Below are 14684 nucleotides of genomic sequence, written 5' to 3'. Positions count from 1 at the left end.
CTCTGTGACCGTGGCTGAGCGAGGCACAGAGGGGGAGAAGTGGGCGAGTCTGTTTCTATCCAGTCTACTTCTCTACTGTTCCCTGGGCAAAGGGTAGTTTTTTTGACTAGTGGTGATAAGCATAATATTTGATTCTGTATGTCAATGAGGTCACTGTTATAAAGCTCTGTGGGTAGAAAGTCTGTTTAGACTGAAATTAATAATCTAGTTACTGAAAATGGGGTCTTCATTTGTCTTTCCAAAGGTCATGTCTTCCTGTTTTTTGCTATGGCATTGACTGCTATACAAATTCAAGCCCTGACCTGTGTCTGTGAAATGCCTTTCATTTTTGTTGTGAGTGAATAAGTTACCAGTGGTCCTGAGCATGAGCCTCTCATTCACAGATCTCCTGCCCCTGGGAGCAGCCCTCCTTGCTGTGAGGTCAGGCACGAATGCACAGGTGGGTCTTTCCACTGGGTGAGTCTGAGCACAGGAAGACTCTAATGGGGTACAGTCCCAGGGTGGGATGCAAGACTGTCTGGGCATTGCACTGTATGTAGGGACTGAGGCTGTCGTTGGTCCCTCCCCACCTCCAGCAAAAGATGAGAGCAAAGGTTGGCTAGAAGGGCCAATTCCTCTGGGCAGTCCTAACCCTGCCTGCACATCGGACTTTGTCCTGGACAAAAGAAACAGAAAGATGCTGTGTGTCGCAGTGTAGGAAGAGAGAAAGAGAAGGGGTGGGAGCAGTTGGGGATGGGGAGTAGAAATGATCAAGATGAGATGTGTATATGTATCCAACACCTGAACTGAACGCAATCACTACCTGAGGCAAATATGCACTAGAGAGAGAGAGAGAAAGTCAACCAGAAGACAGAAATCTGAGGATGTATAAAAACAGAAAGATACTCAGAATCTACATATGACCATGTAGCTAGTGCTGATCAGGGAAGCACATTTGTGTAAAGATTTTGAGATGTCCTCCTCATCAAATGACAATTACTAACTACCTTTTTCAGAATCAAATTGAACTCAGTGAATCCCACACCTCTGAAGATCGGATTTCTTGAGCTGGGCATGGTGGCGCATGCCTGTAATCCCAGCACTCAGGAGGCTGAGGCAGGAGGATTGTTGCGAGTTCGAGACCAGCCTAGGCTACAAAGTGAGCTGAAGGCCAGTCTGAACTCCATAGCGAGACCCTGTCTCAAAAAGATCAGAAAAAAAAAGATCAGATTTCTTGCAGTTTTAACCTCCAGGACCCAGCGATAAACTGAGGGAGAGAGGCGAGAAAGATGCCTGTGCTGGTGAGGAATCCTTAGCAGGTATTTTACTCTGTCATCTATTAACTCTTGTTTAACACAGAATGATAACAAGCCCAGTTATCTTACCTTTCAAGCAGTGGTGTCTAAGGAAAAACAAACTTAGAAGGGCAAATTAGTAACAGTGAAAAGCTCTTTGTTATTACAATGAAATATCGGATGTCATGTAATGAATCACTGAAAAAATGACCTCTTGTTAACGTGACAGAGGGGGAGGTGACAGAAAACTCAGAACGGGACCCACAACTGGCAGAGCCAGGCTGGTACCAGAAATCCAGCCGACCTCACAGACCAGACGCTTTCCTATGTAGTGTTTCACAGTTGTTAAATGTTTGTAGAAATTTGATAGACAGAAGGAATCTTAGAGATTATCTTACCTGATTCTTTCATACAAGGTGGTCCAAATGATTGGCTCTCTCTCTCTCTCTCTCTCTCTCTCTCTCTCTCTCTCTCTCTCTCTCTCTCTGTGTATAAAATGTCTCAAGCTTTTATTTGGTGTCATATATATTTAAAATTGATATCAAGCCAATATTTCTAAAATGAAAATATTGGCATTTGAAAGGGTAACTTCTGTCACCTGAGGATCATTTCTTTTTGGGGCACTTAACGCTGATGAAGCTCAGTTAGGGCTGGTGGGCGTGGGTGCCAGTGTCGCCTCGCTTTGTGTTCACTGGGGTCTCCGTTCAGAGGGCCAGGTGAGGAGGCAGGGGTGGCATTTCTGTGACCCTTCCTGTTCCTCCTCTGTCTGAGAATGGCGCTCAGAAAAGGTGAGTCCAGACACACGGATCAGGAAAACTACTGATTTTCTAACTGATTCTCCTGGTGGCTTTTGGAAAAATCAGGTTTGTCTTTGGTGAACACTGTGTTTATTGGGGCATAGCTCTGCCTTCTTTTATATTACTATGGAGCCTTTGGGAAAATATTCAACCCAGTGCCCTGGGCCCTAGGATCCAAGAAATCTGTTCCCCATTATCCCACCACATTACACCCATTGGTATCTTCTCCAGCTCTGTCCCCTCCCGGGTGTATGTTGATTGCTTTATGTTGCAGCAATCTTAGATTTCCGGGTGTCCCAGGCCAGCTGTGCTGCCTCTGGAGACATCCTGGATGAGCTCTACAGCTCTTTAACCCAGCCCAGGCCACACTGTAGTGGGCCATGGCACATTCTCCTCTTATCCTGATGCTCTGTTATGTGTTTTGTTGGTGGTCTCTGTACTTGCAGGAGAGAATGAGCTTTCTGGATTACTGTGTGCTGGTTCCTGGTTCGAGGTCCTGGTGTCGGCCGAGCTCTGAAGGGGACACTCTGGGTCTTGAGGATTGAATCAAGTCGTGCCTCAGCGCCTGGAAGAGGCTAACAAGGGCCTGGGCCCACACATCCTTCTGGTACCCTTGGGACAGGGCTGTGCGGTAGGCCGTGTAGGCCAGGGTCAGCACTGTCCGCTCAAAGTCTTCTTTCTTGAGGATGCCGGGGCGGCTGGCCAGGCTGGCGCTGAGCCGGCGTATGTCAGGGATGCGCTTGGGGATCACGTCGTTGCAGATGGTTCGGAAGTTCGAGGCCTTCCGCAGGGAGGCCAGCTCCTCATCCTTGACAGAGATCTTCAGGTCAGGGCTGATCTCAAGCTCGGCCAGCAGGAGCTAGGGGGAAACACGGGATGTGGAAAGATGTGAATCCCGCGTGTCATCCAGCACACAGCGGTCATCATTGTCACGCGCGCGCGGTCGCTTAGGGAGGGGGCTGGGCCTTGGAATCAAAGAGAACTGGGTACCAGTTCTGATCCTCCCACTTCCTGTGTCACTAGTTAGTTGTGGACAACTAACCTAACTTCTCTGGGTGGTCCTTCCTCTTTCTGTAAACTATTTCTGTAAACTATAAGACTATTAACAAGATTTACTTCATGGGTGTATTATAAGCATTCTGTAAGACAAATCTGGACAAATCTAACACAGTGCCTGGTACAAAGCCACGATTTAAGTGACCAGTTATTGTTTCCAGTGAACCAAAACAATCTTTTCTCTTCTCCCTCTCACCCACTAAAGATCTTCTAAAGCATAAACTGATAGACAGATTTTTCTGTGGGCGGGGCTGGAGGTTGAACCTAGAGCTTTCACACTGAGTTATATCCCTTTTTTATTTTTTAGGTTGAGATAGGGTCTTGCTAAGTCACTAAGTTACCCATGCCAGGCTCAAACTTGGAATCCTCCTACCTCAGCCTCTCAGAGTTTTGGGATTTCAGATGTGTACCATAAGCCTGGCTATTTCAGATACTTTTACAGCAGAAAGTGGGACTTTGAGGAATGTAGCGCCTCGCATTAGGGATGTAGTGGGAGTCGGATTTGTCTTCACTGTTCTGTGGCTTGTAGTGTAAGGGCTGAGTCTGTTATCTGCCTTGCTGTCCACAGCCAGGCTCACAGCAGGAGGCGTATCATACAGAGACGGAATGATTTCAGGTCCCAAGTTTTCTTCCTCCTGACCTGCTGCCTAACACTGTCTGATGTCTTTCTAAACAACGGATCTGTTCTATGACTTCCAGGTTCAAGGCGGGGCTAATGCTATGCATTTACCAGTCTGCTCCCCAAGGCAGGGCTTTGTGTCTCTGCCCCGGGCCAGCTATGTGGCCACGTGGGCCGTGTCTTTCTTAACCAGACGGTTCTAGTGTGTGGAGCCAGAGATTGTCAAAGTTGGAGGGCAGTTTGGGGAACCAGAGCTGAACTCTTAGGTCAGCAGTCAAGGGTCAGGCCCAGGGACTCACGTGAGGTCACAAGGCTGGTGGAGTAAAGCTCAGATCTTGAGCCTGGGGCTGTCCTGCTGGCCCCAACCAGGCAGCCGTGGGGACTTGGCCTCTGGTATGGAGGAGGGGTAGTGGTAGCCGTGGGGACTTGGCCTCTGGTATGGAGGAGGGGTAGTGGTAGCGTAGTCTATAGGGTGGCTCCTAGATGGGCTAGCAGGTCAGGAGGCAACCTTGCTGGCATGGCAGCAGGACCTTAGAGATGTGCCACACACAGATCTAATGATGCGCCCCAGTCCTTGAGGCCTTCTGTTGTGTAAGGGCCACCCTTGGGTGCCTGGGTGTGGGCAGTGGCACCCTGAGTCCAATCTGTCTCATTATCCTGAATTGAACTCACAAGGCTGTCATCCCCACTGCTGTCCGGGAGAGGAGGGGAGGCACCAGAAGTGCCCAGCTTAAGATGGACAGGGGTCCAAGACCTCCATGGTTCATCTAGGCCTTTCCTTGCTGAGGTTCAGGCCAGTCATGCCTGGAGTCTTGGGCAGTCTCCTCCAAAAGAGGAGGTGCGGGTTACCTGGATGAGCCGGGTGGACCGCTTGCCTTCCCCTACCTCATAGAGTAGCTCCACTTCCTCCAAGGAGGTCTGCAGGACAGGGTTCAGCGGCACGGAGGAGGACCTCTTTGGCCGGTGGGCAGCGGGGAAGAGTATGGCTGGAAGAAAACCAGAGGGAGCTGGGCTGCTGTGTGCGCGCTTGGCTGCCTCACTGCCCTTAACCTTGAGCAAAGCCATTCACCTTCAAAGAGAGCCGACAGCTTGCAGGTGTAGGGCACAGACCGCCCAGCAAGTCCCTGGACCATGTCAGACCAGTAGCTTCAAACCCTGTTGCTCGTCAGAACCATTGGAAAAAGTTTTGAAAAACTGATATGCCTGGGGACATGTCTGTGCTAGAGAATTTATACTAAAACAAAGCAAGAGAAAGCAGAACAGAAGTGAGAAAGCACACAGAAATCTCCCAGTTCAACAAGTGATTTCTTAAAAATACTGTCGCCTAGTAATATCGCCAAACCGAACACTGTTTCATCGCTATGCAGTGCTGGTTTATAATTTAATTAGGGGATCAGAGTTCTGCTTGCTGTACCCACTGGAATCAGAGCTCCCAAGAGTCTGAACACAGTGACAAAATAAAGGAAGAAAGCTGCCCCAAGCCTGCCTCTTGGCTGTAGGGAACCTGTGGCCAGCTCCCAGCTGCCCCCAGGCCGGGCTGATGTGGACTTGTGCTGGTGTGAAGCCAGCAGCCGGATAGACCATGCTGCTCCATAGTGGCTGCATCTGCAAGCGGCAGCTGGAGGAAGACGGATGGACTGCCAGAGGAACACAGCGGAGCACGAGCAAGGCCCTGACAAGGGAGGGAGAGGACAGGCCCTTCCAGAGTGCGGGGGTGATCACGGTAGCACTCAGCTCTTCAGGATCATACTGGGCTAGGGGCGAATAGCCCTTTCCACCTGCACAGCCGCTCTGAGAAGCAGGCCCTGCGCAGAAGTGATGGGCTAGAGGGCTGCCGACTGATAAAACAAGGGCAGTTTCTTCAAGACTTTTGATTATGAGCCAGGCATGGTGGCGCATGCCTGTCATCCCAGCACTTAGGAGGCTGAGGCAGGAGGATTGCAGCAAGTTCAAGGCCAGCCTGGGCTATATAATGAGTCCCTATATATATATATATATATATATCTTTATATATATATGAAGAACAATAACAAAAAGACTTTTGAATATAATCTTCCAGCAAACTAGGGGAGGAACTGTAAAAATCAGCCTGTGACAGGAGTCTGAGGCCCTCGTGTTGGGCAAGGTTAAGTCTTTATGACCATAATGACGCCCTGCTGGTCGCAGGGCCCTTGAGCCATGGAGAAAAGATCAGATTATGTTCAATGTGTCACGCTAAAGAGGGCAGGGAATGTGTAAAACAGTTTACAAAGATTTCCATCAGAAGAGATAAAAATTGATGCATCTTCAACTACAAAGGCGCTTTCCTGAAAAGCTCCCTGTAGCAATCTCCCATTTCCGGAAGGAGCTGGCTGCTATTGTGCTGCTGAAACACGGCCCTCTCAGAGGTTCTGTAGACTCAGCTCGTCAGGGCCCGGTGAGTGTGATTTGATGTTTTCTGTAAGTACCAAGCAGAGACCGCTTTGTCTCTGCCTGCTCCCTGGTAGGACAGCAAACCAGGATGGCCGGTCTTAGGTCAAGGCGTGAGCTGTTTCTGTGCCTTTCTTTTCCACCATGATAGGGGCAGAGACCCCTTCTCAGGATAGGATTTGAGCACGACTTTCTTCCCTGTCTGTCTCCTCCACTTCCTCCCCGCCCCGTCTCAGAGGCTCAGCAGCTGCCAGGACGAATGCCTTCCCCTTCCCTGGAGATGCTGGGAGGTAAATGTCTGGTCACTCCCAGACGTTCCCATCCGCAGTGGTGAAGGCTGGCTCCTGTCAGAAACGCCAGTGGCCGAAGCAAAGACTGCCTAACTCCGAGCTGTAGACAGGCAAAGCTTGGAGCTAGACTTGCTCTTCCCTCACTAGAAGAACAGCCCCGTCTCCCCAGGAGCCTCTACCCTTTCCTTCTCGTCCCATTCCTGAATTTATGGAGGCCCTGGCAAGTTCAGCTCCCTGGTCAGGCTTCACGAGGAGGGAGCCCTGAGAGGGCCTCCTGGATGCCCAGTGGCGAGGGCACCTCCCTCAGATGGAAGGGCGAGGAGGGCCCAGAGAGGAGACAGACCCTGGCAAGGAGGCACAGCTGTATGCCAGGGTCCATGGAGCCTCAGCCAAGAGGGCTGCTGGGAGATTCGCCTGATTTCCCGCATCACACCCCGCCCACCCCTCAGGCATTTCTTCAGCCCGTGGATGTATCTATGAGGGCTGCAGTGTGCCTGTCCTGGGGACGCCCGGGATCACTTGGCTCCCTGCGTGATCAACCGTCTGCTGCACAGGCTAGGCTCGGGGAGGGCCACTGAGGCTCCTTCCTTCCTCACTCCCAGTCAGACAGCATCTCTGACGCAGTGGGTTGATCAACGCAGAAGAGGTTCATTTGCTGAAGGTCGGGCATGTGGCCGGGTCCAGAGGCACAGCGTTCATGGTTACCCCCACGTCCTGTCCAGGCCTGCAGTGGAGAGACACCACTGGGCCTCAGACCGACCTGTCCCAATGTGGGGCTCAGAGACAATAAGAACTGGGGGGCACCCAATATGTGCCAGCCAGCAGGCTTTGCGCTGCCCACATGTACCTTAAAAGGTGAGTATTAACTTCCCAAGTTACAGCTAGAGAAAACTGGAGTGTGTGGAACCTGCCCCCGCCTCCCTATTTGTTTGAGATAGGACTGGGATTAAGACCCAGCTCTCCCAGACTTCAAAGCCCCATTTCACTGAGGCTGAACAATGCTATCTTCTCATAGGGATGGATGTCGGTCCACAGGCTGGCTGTTCTGCAGCTCTGGGTAACCGTGGAAGGGTCAGTGTAGTTCACTATGAATAAATGGATACTTTTGGTGTAGAACATGTGCTTATATAAAAAATGTATGTTTTAAATCTCTAATGTTGATTTATGACTATGTGATGTACAAGGTCAAACTGCAACCACCCTTAGGTCTTGCATAGATCCCAACTCTTTGCTCCCTTCTTATTCCTTTGGATATACTGGGCAAGAGCACAGCCTGGCCCTACCTGTTGCACACCTGGCCTACCTACCTGTTGCACACCTGCACGCATATGGCAGGAGGAGAGCAGCGCAGCACAGTCACTCACCCGATGGGGTTCCTTTTGGTGGTGGTGGTGCTGGGGGTTCAACCTGGAACCTCATACATGCTAGACAAGTGCCCTACCACTGAACTACATCCTTATACCTTTTTGTTTTTTTATTTTGGGGCGGAATCTCTAAGTGCTGGGCTTGAACTTTCAATCCTCCTAGTCTCAGCCTCCCGAGTAGGGCAGATTACACCCTGGCTCAGCGGGACCCTTAAATGCTGCCTGCCCATCACCCTGTCCGGCTTCTCTCCACCTCCTGCCTTCTCAGATGACTGCTGCGCACCTTCCCCTCCCTGTGAACGGCGGCCTGGCTCCTGCTCACACACACGACCCTCTGCTCTCAGGCTACTTAGACCCATGCTTTCCTCCAGTGTGAGAAGTCCCTGTAAAGACGGCGCCTCTGCAATCCAAACTGTCATTTCCGAATCTTAGCTTCCTCCTCTCAGCGGGGTCTTTCACAACAGCATGAAAAGACATTGCTCATCTTCACCACAATGAACAATGCCCGCTCCCTGGCTGCCTGTCCCGTGTCGCAGCCCGCTGGCTGCAGTCTCGGTGCCTTCAGCTTGGCATTTCCAGACCATGTCTGACTTCCTAATGGAAGCTCCCCTTCTGACTTGTGATAGCTGTTTCTTCTTACCTCCATTCCCAATACACACACACACACACACACACACACACACACACACACACACACACACAGCCCCTGGATTCCCCAGCCTTCCCCTCTCTCTCAGATGCCCAGCTATCATCTCTGACTTTCTCTGTCTTTTCACACCCCACTCCCTTATAGGAGCAGATCCTGCTGTCTGAACCTCGGCCACTGATCAGGTGCCTGGCCACTGCTTACTACACTCCAGCCAGCCTCTTGTCCTGGCTCGAGCATTTCCCTAGTGGTGTCTCGGAGCCTGTGCTGGGCCCCTGCCCGACCACATCCTTAACACAGCAACTGGAGTGAATCTGTGCAGCCTGACAGTGCTGCTCCTCTGTCCCCAGCCCCTCTGCTTTTTCACCTCTCTTAGAGCATGAGCTGAAGAGCTGCAGGCAGCTACAGGTGCTCCATGATTTGACTTTCTTCTTCCTCTCTGTGCTCAGCTCCTACCCTTCTTTGGCTCATACCTCCCTGGCCACAAAGGAACCTCACTGCTTCTGAGCACACCAGGTAAGCTTCTGCCACAGGGCCTTTGCATAGCTGTTCCTCTACCAGAACAGAGACTGCATGATGTGTCCCATCACCTCTTAGGTCTTTTGTTACTTTCCCAATGAAGCTTTTCATGAACACTGTGTTTAAAATTATAACCCTCTTTACTCACTAACCATTGTTCCTACTTTCCCGACATCTAAAAATCACATACTTGTATGTATGTTCATTTTCTGTCTCCCTTCCATGTGAGTCCGGGATTTTGTCTGTTTTATTCATTGCTATATTCCCAGTGCCATGCCCAGGACTGTTTGTTGCTTGAATAAACAATCTCATAGCAACGCATTATCGACCCCTGTTACCAAACTTGATTCTTTTCAATCAGAGTACTTTACAAAAGTCTTCCTCTTTAACAGGGTGGTTCTAGAGGTTATTTGCAGTTCCGGATCCTGGCTAATGATCAGAAACCACATATTGATTCTATCTCCACCACATCCTTCCCTTATCTCTCAGGAGTTCCTGCCCTAGCCTGGAAGGAGTGATTTTTAATTTATCTCAGTGAAGGCGGTTGCTCTCTGCTATGCTTTATTCCTATAGAGTCTCTGGCCTTGATGTGCAACTAGGAGGTGCCCCAAGTCTAGCGGCCAACCTTGGGCTGTGGTCTGACCTTCTCTGGGGCTTTTCAACCTCTGAGCTGGGTTAAAAGTCTTCCTCTTCCTCCTCACCTTTGTACATTCCGCTCCTTATAACAACACTAAGGCTCCTGGTTTTCGCTGTGCATGAAGCACTTGAGCCCTAGAGCTGGTTGGGAAGGATTCAGACTGCAGATCCTGCACAGCACAAGCTGGACTATGTTTAGTGGGTCATAGTGGAGACACCATGGGCGTGGGCGGGACACGGCTCCCCTGTGGAACGTCGTGTGTTAGGTTCTACTGCTGTTATTCGCCTTTTGGCTCCTGGGCCCGCCTGTGGGAAACCTGGGGCTGTCGGAGGGAGCCAGGGTGTTGGCCCATGTGCTGGGGCCTCAGGAGAGCCTCTGAGAGGTGCAGTGTCACCTGGGGGATGGCGGAGGAGGAGTGGGGGCAGCGAGACAGTGTCAGCAACACGGTCACCCCTTCTCGTCCACCCTCCTGTCCCCTCACTGGTAATGGCCACAACAGTGCCGCCTCCTGGAGCCGTGTGGAGGACACGGGTGGCTCTGCCTGGGGCCCTCGGCTGCTGCTGCTGGGCACCAACCTGGCCCTCCGAGCGCTCACCACCGGGGCGCCCTCGACTCTGGGATGCACATGGAGCTGGCAGCATCCACGAGCAGCAGAGCACGGAGGGCGGCCTGCCCGACGGACCTGCCTTGCCAGAGCTGTGCTGTGTGTTTTTAACAATGTGAATGCTTCTATTCATAAGTACAGGTTTCCAACCTGTCCTCCCGCCCCGTCTCTCCCTCTCTCTCTGTTTTTCCTTTTCCCTCCCGGCCTCCCTCCCCTCTTCCTTTCCTTCTTTCTCCCATAATACTGAGAGATTCAGTGCAGGGCCTCTAGTGTGCTAGCCACATCCCGGACCCCATATTTGCCTATTTGTGAAAAGTCTGTTGGTTCCTCCTTGCTCCAGTGTTGCTCCGGCAGGACCTGGGACATGAAAGGACATGGGCCGTGTGTGTGTGTGTGTGTGTGTGTGTGTGTGTGTATGTGCGCGTGCGCACGCACGCGCGCGCCTGTGTGTGTGAATCCAGCATCCCCAGGGTGGCCACACTAACCGCAGGTGAGTCATTTGGTCAGAATCAAGCCCTGGGGGCTGGACTGGGCAACCCTGGACCCTGGCATGGAAACTCCCTCCCAGGACACAATCCTAGAGAGCGCCTCTCTGGGAGAGGCTGGGGAAGGGCAGGAAGAGGGTGTGCTGCCAGCTGTGTGTTCCCCCTTGAGTTTATTGCCCCAGGTCTGTACTCGAGAGCCTGAGCTGGGGATGGACCAGGAAGACCTGATAGGACAGGGGGCCTCCCACTGCTTCCAGAGGGAATTCATCAAAATCGGAGCTGCAGCTGGGATGGGTGAGGAGGAAGGTGAAAGGAATAGTACATGCGGGTAAACTGTTATTTATTTGGGTGTGTCCCTTAATTCCATCTTAAGCAATGACAAGGGTTGTGTGTTCCTATGATAGAAAAAAGTTAATATGAACAACATTAAGCATGCAGAAGGCTTTGGGTGGGAGCTGGAGGAACTCCACAGCATTTGTCTGCGTTGACCTGGACCTTGGACTGCGAGTCTCGAGCTCCTGCCCCACTGCCCCCTAACGCCCTGATGTCAGCTGCGCTGGGCGCCAGTCCTCACCTCCCTTGTGAAGGTCCTGGCTGTGCTGGGAACAGACCTTCCCTAGAAGCGGGGCCCAGCCAGAGTAATTGCTTCGGGGTGTTGCTACCAAACCCTGCTGAGGGCCTCGAACTTTCTTTAGTGGAAAGTTTTCACTTATTAAAAAAAACCTGACAGGTAATAGCTAACATTCGTACAGTGCTTCCTCATTTACAAAGCGTGTCGTTTACATCTGAATAGGACCCTCACAACACCGCAGCCTAAGTTTTGCCTCCTTTGCCTGTTACAGTTAGTGAACTAAAATGCAGGGAGGTTAGAGAGAATGCGTCACGCAGTCGGTTAATTAGGGGCAAAACTTCTTTTGGCGCCCCTTGCAGGGCCTCCTGAAGTGGCCAGAGTTTTCACGAGCCATGGTGCAAGTTATCTTTCTGCTTTGTGTCAGGAAGAGTAGGTGTTATCCTTTCAAGGGGGGAAGTTAGTGCCCCAGGTGACAGAGGGTAAGTGACAGAAGCCAGCTGCAGGATCTGTTGGCTGCAAGTGTGCCCTGAAGTGTGCGCACATCACGTGTGTACAGGTGTGTGCGCGCGTGTGCGGGGAGTGAACTCAGGGTTGCTACAAGCAGAAAAGGAAAAGGCTGTGTTATTTTCTTCTGGGCAGTAGTCGTTTCCTGGCTCACGTCGGAGGACTGGCAAATCCCTAATATCAGGCGCAAGCACGAGGAAATAAAGCCCCAAATGAGCGCCCAGCTTTGTCACCCTCCACCCGCTTCAGATCCTTCTCTGAGCTGCTGCTTCCTCCCCTGACTCTGGCCTTGCAGAGCAGGGCTGTGTCCCATGCAGCCACCACGTCACCGTCACCCGATCTGGCTCTCTAGAGTCACCTCCCTGGCTGCCTTGAGGGAGCACTGATCTTCCGGGACGTGAACTCAGCCAGCTCGGGGCGGAGGAAGGAGTTCAGGTCAGATCCGAGCGCAGTGGGCAGCACTCTGGTCCCGCATTTCCTACCAGTAATGGACCCGAATTGGCTCAAGGAGCTGCCAGTGGCTGCCGTGCAGTGCCAGTCCCAGGGCCCGATGGGAAAGATGCCATCCTGGCTCTGAGCAACCACGTCCAAGGGAGGGGAAACTGGCAATGCAGAGGATACCAGCTACATGAGGAAAGCCTTTGCAGGCTCCTTTCTCCCCAAGGTGACTGGGCAGGGGCTGCTGGGTGTGGCAGGGCAACCACCGAGAGCGGCCCCTGGGCCAGCTCCACCTGGCTGAAAAGGTGCATCTGCTCCTGAAAGGGGGGAGCACGCAGCGCTTCCTCCTCCCTCCCAGGCTGAGAGCCCCTCACCCTGGTGCCCCGGGGCACAAGGGCTCCTGCATCCCAGCGCCTATCATCCTGTCGTTTGGGTCACAGGCGTCGGGGCCTGCTCTGCAGAAGGTTCCCCCAGCCACAGCGGCTGGTGAGGAGCCGGAGGTAGCTGTGCCTACTTTCTGAAGCAAGAAGGGTTTTTTTTGGCACACCAGAAGGGGGTGCCCTTCAAGGGCTCTGCCCTGACCTGCTTCCCCAGTCAGCGCTTTGACTTTGTCCCTTCCGTCGGCTAACCAGGGTGGAACCCCCCAAGAAACAGAGAGATTGGCAGAGAGGAGATCAAAGGAGGCTTCCGATTTCCTTTCCTCGCCTCTAAGTTCCAAATTTCATTTAAGACAAGAGAGCATCAAGTGAGTGAACGAATAAAAAGCAACTCACCTCTGCTCCACCTGTGGGAGACGGTCGCCTGAGCATTGTAATACAACAGCAGAAGCAGCAACGTCTTCCAACACATGTCTTCCTCCAAAGAGGTGAAAACTCGACCTCACACCCAGGGAGAACCCAGTCGCTACAGGTGGGCTCCTGAGTTAGTCCCAGAGAGGAGGCAGTGTTCTTACTACCCGCCTTTTCCAGAAGCTCGGCGGTGATGTCCTCGCTGTGCCTCAGCGGGGTGGAGCAGACGGCCACCTCCTGGGTGGGACGGCGCCTGCACCTTCTTAATCCGACTCTCCCTGGGGTTGGGGGCTGGAGCGTCCACACAGAGGCTCTGTTTTTGAGCACATCTGGAGTGATTCACAGGGCATGTGATCGCCTTGGCAGTGGGGTGGATAAATATAATTTCTGTACTTGAGTTCCATGTGTTGGATGCGCCCACTGGAATTTTTCTTTAACAAACAGACCCGCGGAACTTGTTAGAGAGCCCGGGGAAGAGCTGGCGGCCCTCCCCGTCCACACGTACTGCATCAGAGCCAGCAGCAAGGGCGGCAGGAAGAGCTGGGAGCTTGCCTGGCGGACGGGGACACTGCTGCCGCCCAGAGTCGCCATCAGGACAGTATAATCCGTGTAGCACCTGGGCTGGGTGTCACTGTCACCCTTTCCTGGAGCTGGACCCAGGGATCTGGGGCCCTGATCCATCCCCAGGCTCTGGGCAGGTGAGATGCTGACAGTGTGAGGAAGCAGAAATAGAGGCGTGACTGGGCTGTAAGTGTGGTCTGCGTGAACCTGTTCAGGGCCACTTGGGAGCCCAGGGTCTACCCTCCCTTCACATTCATGATGCTCATAGGAAGCTGTTTCCTGTTGCTATACCAAGATGCCCGAGTCTGGGTAATTTGTAAGAAAAGAGGTTTATTTAGCTCACCTTTCTGAAAATCCAAGAGCATCGAGTCAGCTCCTGCTCTGCTTGGTGAGGGCCATGTGAGAGATGGCAGCTCGATGGTACCCATGTGTGTGGATGAGACTGCACAATGGGACAGGAAGCCTCAGCTTCAGGACTCAGGCCGGCTCTTGGGGTAACTAACCAGGGCTCACAGGTGTGACATTAGTCCCTTCCAAGGACAGCACCGCCAGCAACCTGATTCCCTTGCAGCTGGGCCACCTCTTAGAGGTTCTGCACCTTTTCTTAAAGACTTGCTTTTTCATTAGTGCATATTTGCCATACATAATGATCATATTCATCATAGGGAATTTGTACCTGTACCTAATGTATCCTAATTCTTCTTTTTAGTTCCCATTCCCCCTCCTTCCCTCCAACCCTTCTTCCCCTACCCGTTTGTTTTGTTTCCATTTTTTCCCTCCATTCTCTTTTTAAACCCCTCTCCCATGTTTCCCTTCCCTTCCCCCTCTCTTGCTCCCCTTCCCATTTTAGCTTGTTTTTCCCACTTCCCAATATCTATCCTGTACATGAATAGCAAACTCATTGAGAGAGAAATTAAGGAAATATCTTTCACGATAGCATCAAGAAAAACGAAATACTTCGGAATCAATCTAAGCAAGAAAGTGAAAGATTCCATATTGAAAACTATAGTACTCTGAAAAAGGAGATGGAAGAGAACATCAGAATATGGAAAGATATCCCCTGTTCTTGGGTAGGCAGAACGAACATAGTGAAAATGGCCATACTTCCAAAACTGTTCTACA

At 52.0% G+C, this 14684-nt stretch overlaps 1 protein-coding gene across 1 annotated transcript; it reads right to left on the bottom strand.

Annotated features, from left to right (window-relative positions):
• Positions 1 to 1175: 1175 nt before the first annotated feature.
• Fam180a (family with sequence similarity 180, member A) lies at positions 1176 to 13425 on the bottom strand. The gene is made up of 3 exons (XM_005405471.2): positions 12987 to 13425; positions 4632 to 4732; positions 1176 to 2930 (listed from the first exon to the last, which is right to left on the bottom strand). The coding sequence occupies exons 1-3, from the start codon at positions 13060 to 13062 to the stop codon at positions 2538 to 2540; spliced, it is 570 nt and encodes a 189-aa protein (XP_005405528.1). The 5' UTR covers positions 13063 to 13425; the 3' UTR covers positions 1176 to 2537.
• Positions 13426 to 14684: the final 1259 nt, after the last annotated feature.

Source organism: Chinchilla lanigera, unplaced genomic scaffold (assembly GCF_000276665.1).
Source record: "Chinchilla lanigera isolate Chin_1 unplaced genomic scaffold, ChiLan1.0 scaffold00093, whole genome shotgun sequence".
Classification (NCBI taxonomy): domain Eukaryota; kingdom Metazoa; phylum Chordata; class Mammalia; order Rodentia; family Chinchillidae; genus Chinchilla; species Chinchilla lanigera.
The sequence above is the reverse complement of the archived record's forward strand: the minus strand, read 5'-3'. Positions and strand labels throughout refer to the sequence as shown.

Bases quoted from the DNA above. Each gene is read 5' to 3' on its own strand.
- Fam180a (XM_005405471.2), bottom strand. From the start codon at position 13,062: ATGTGTTGGAAGACGTTGCTGCTTCTGCTGTTGTATTACAATGCTCAG. The intron at 4,733-12,986 runs GTGAGTTGCTTT...GTTTTCTTCCAG, and splicing joins CTCCCACAGGTGGAGCAGAG to CCATACTCTTCCCCGCTGCC. The intron at 2,931-4,631 runs GTAGGGGAAGGC...GTTTCCCCCTAG, and splicing joins AAGTGGAGCTACTCTATGAG to CTCCTGCTGGCCGAGCTTGA.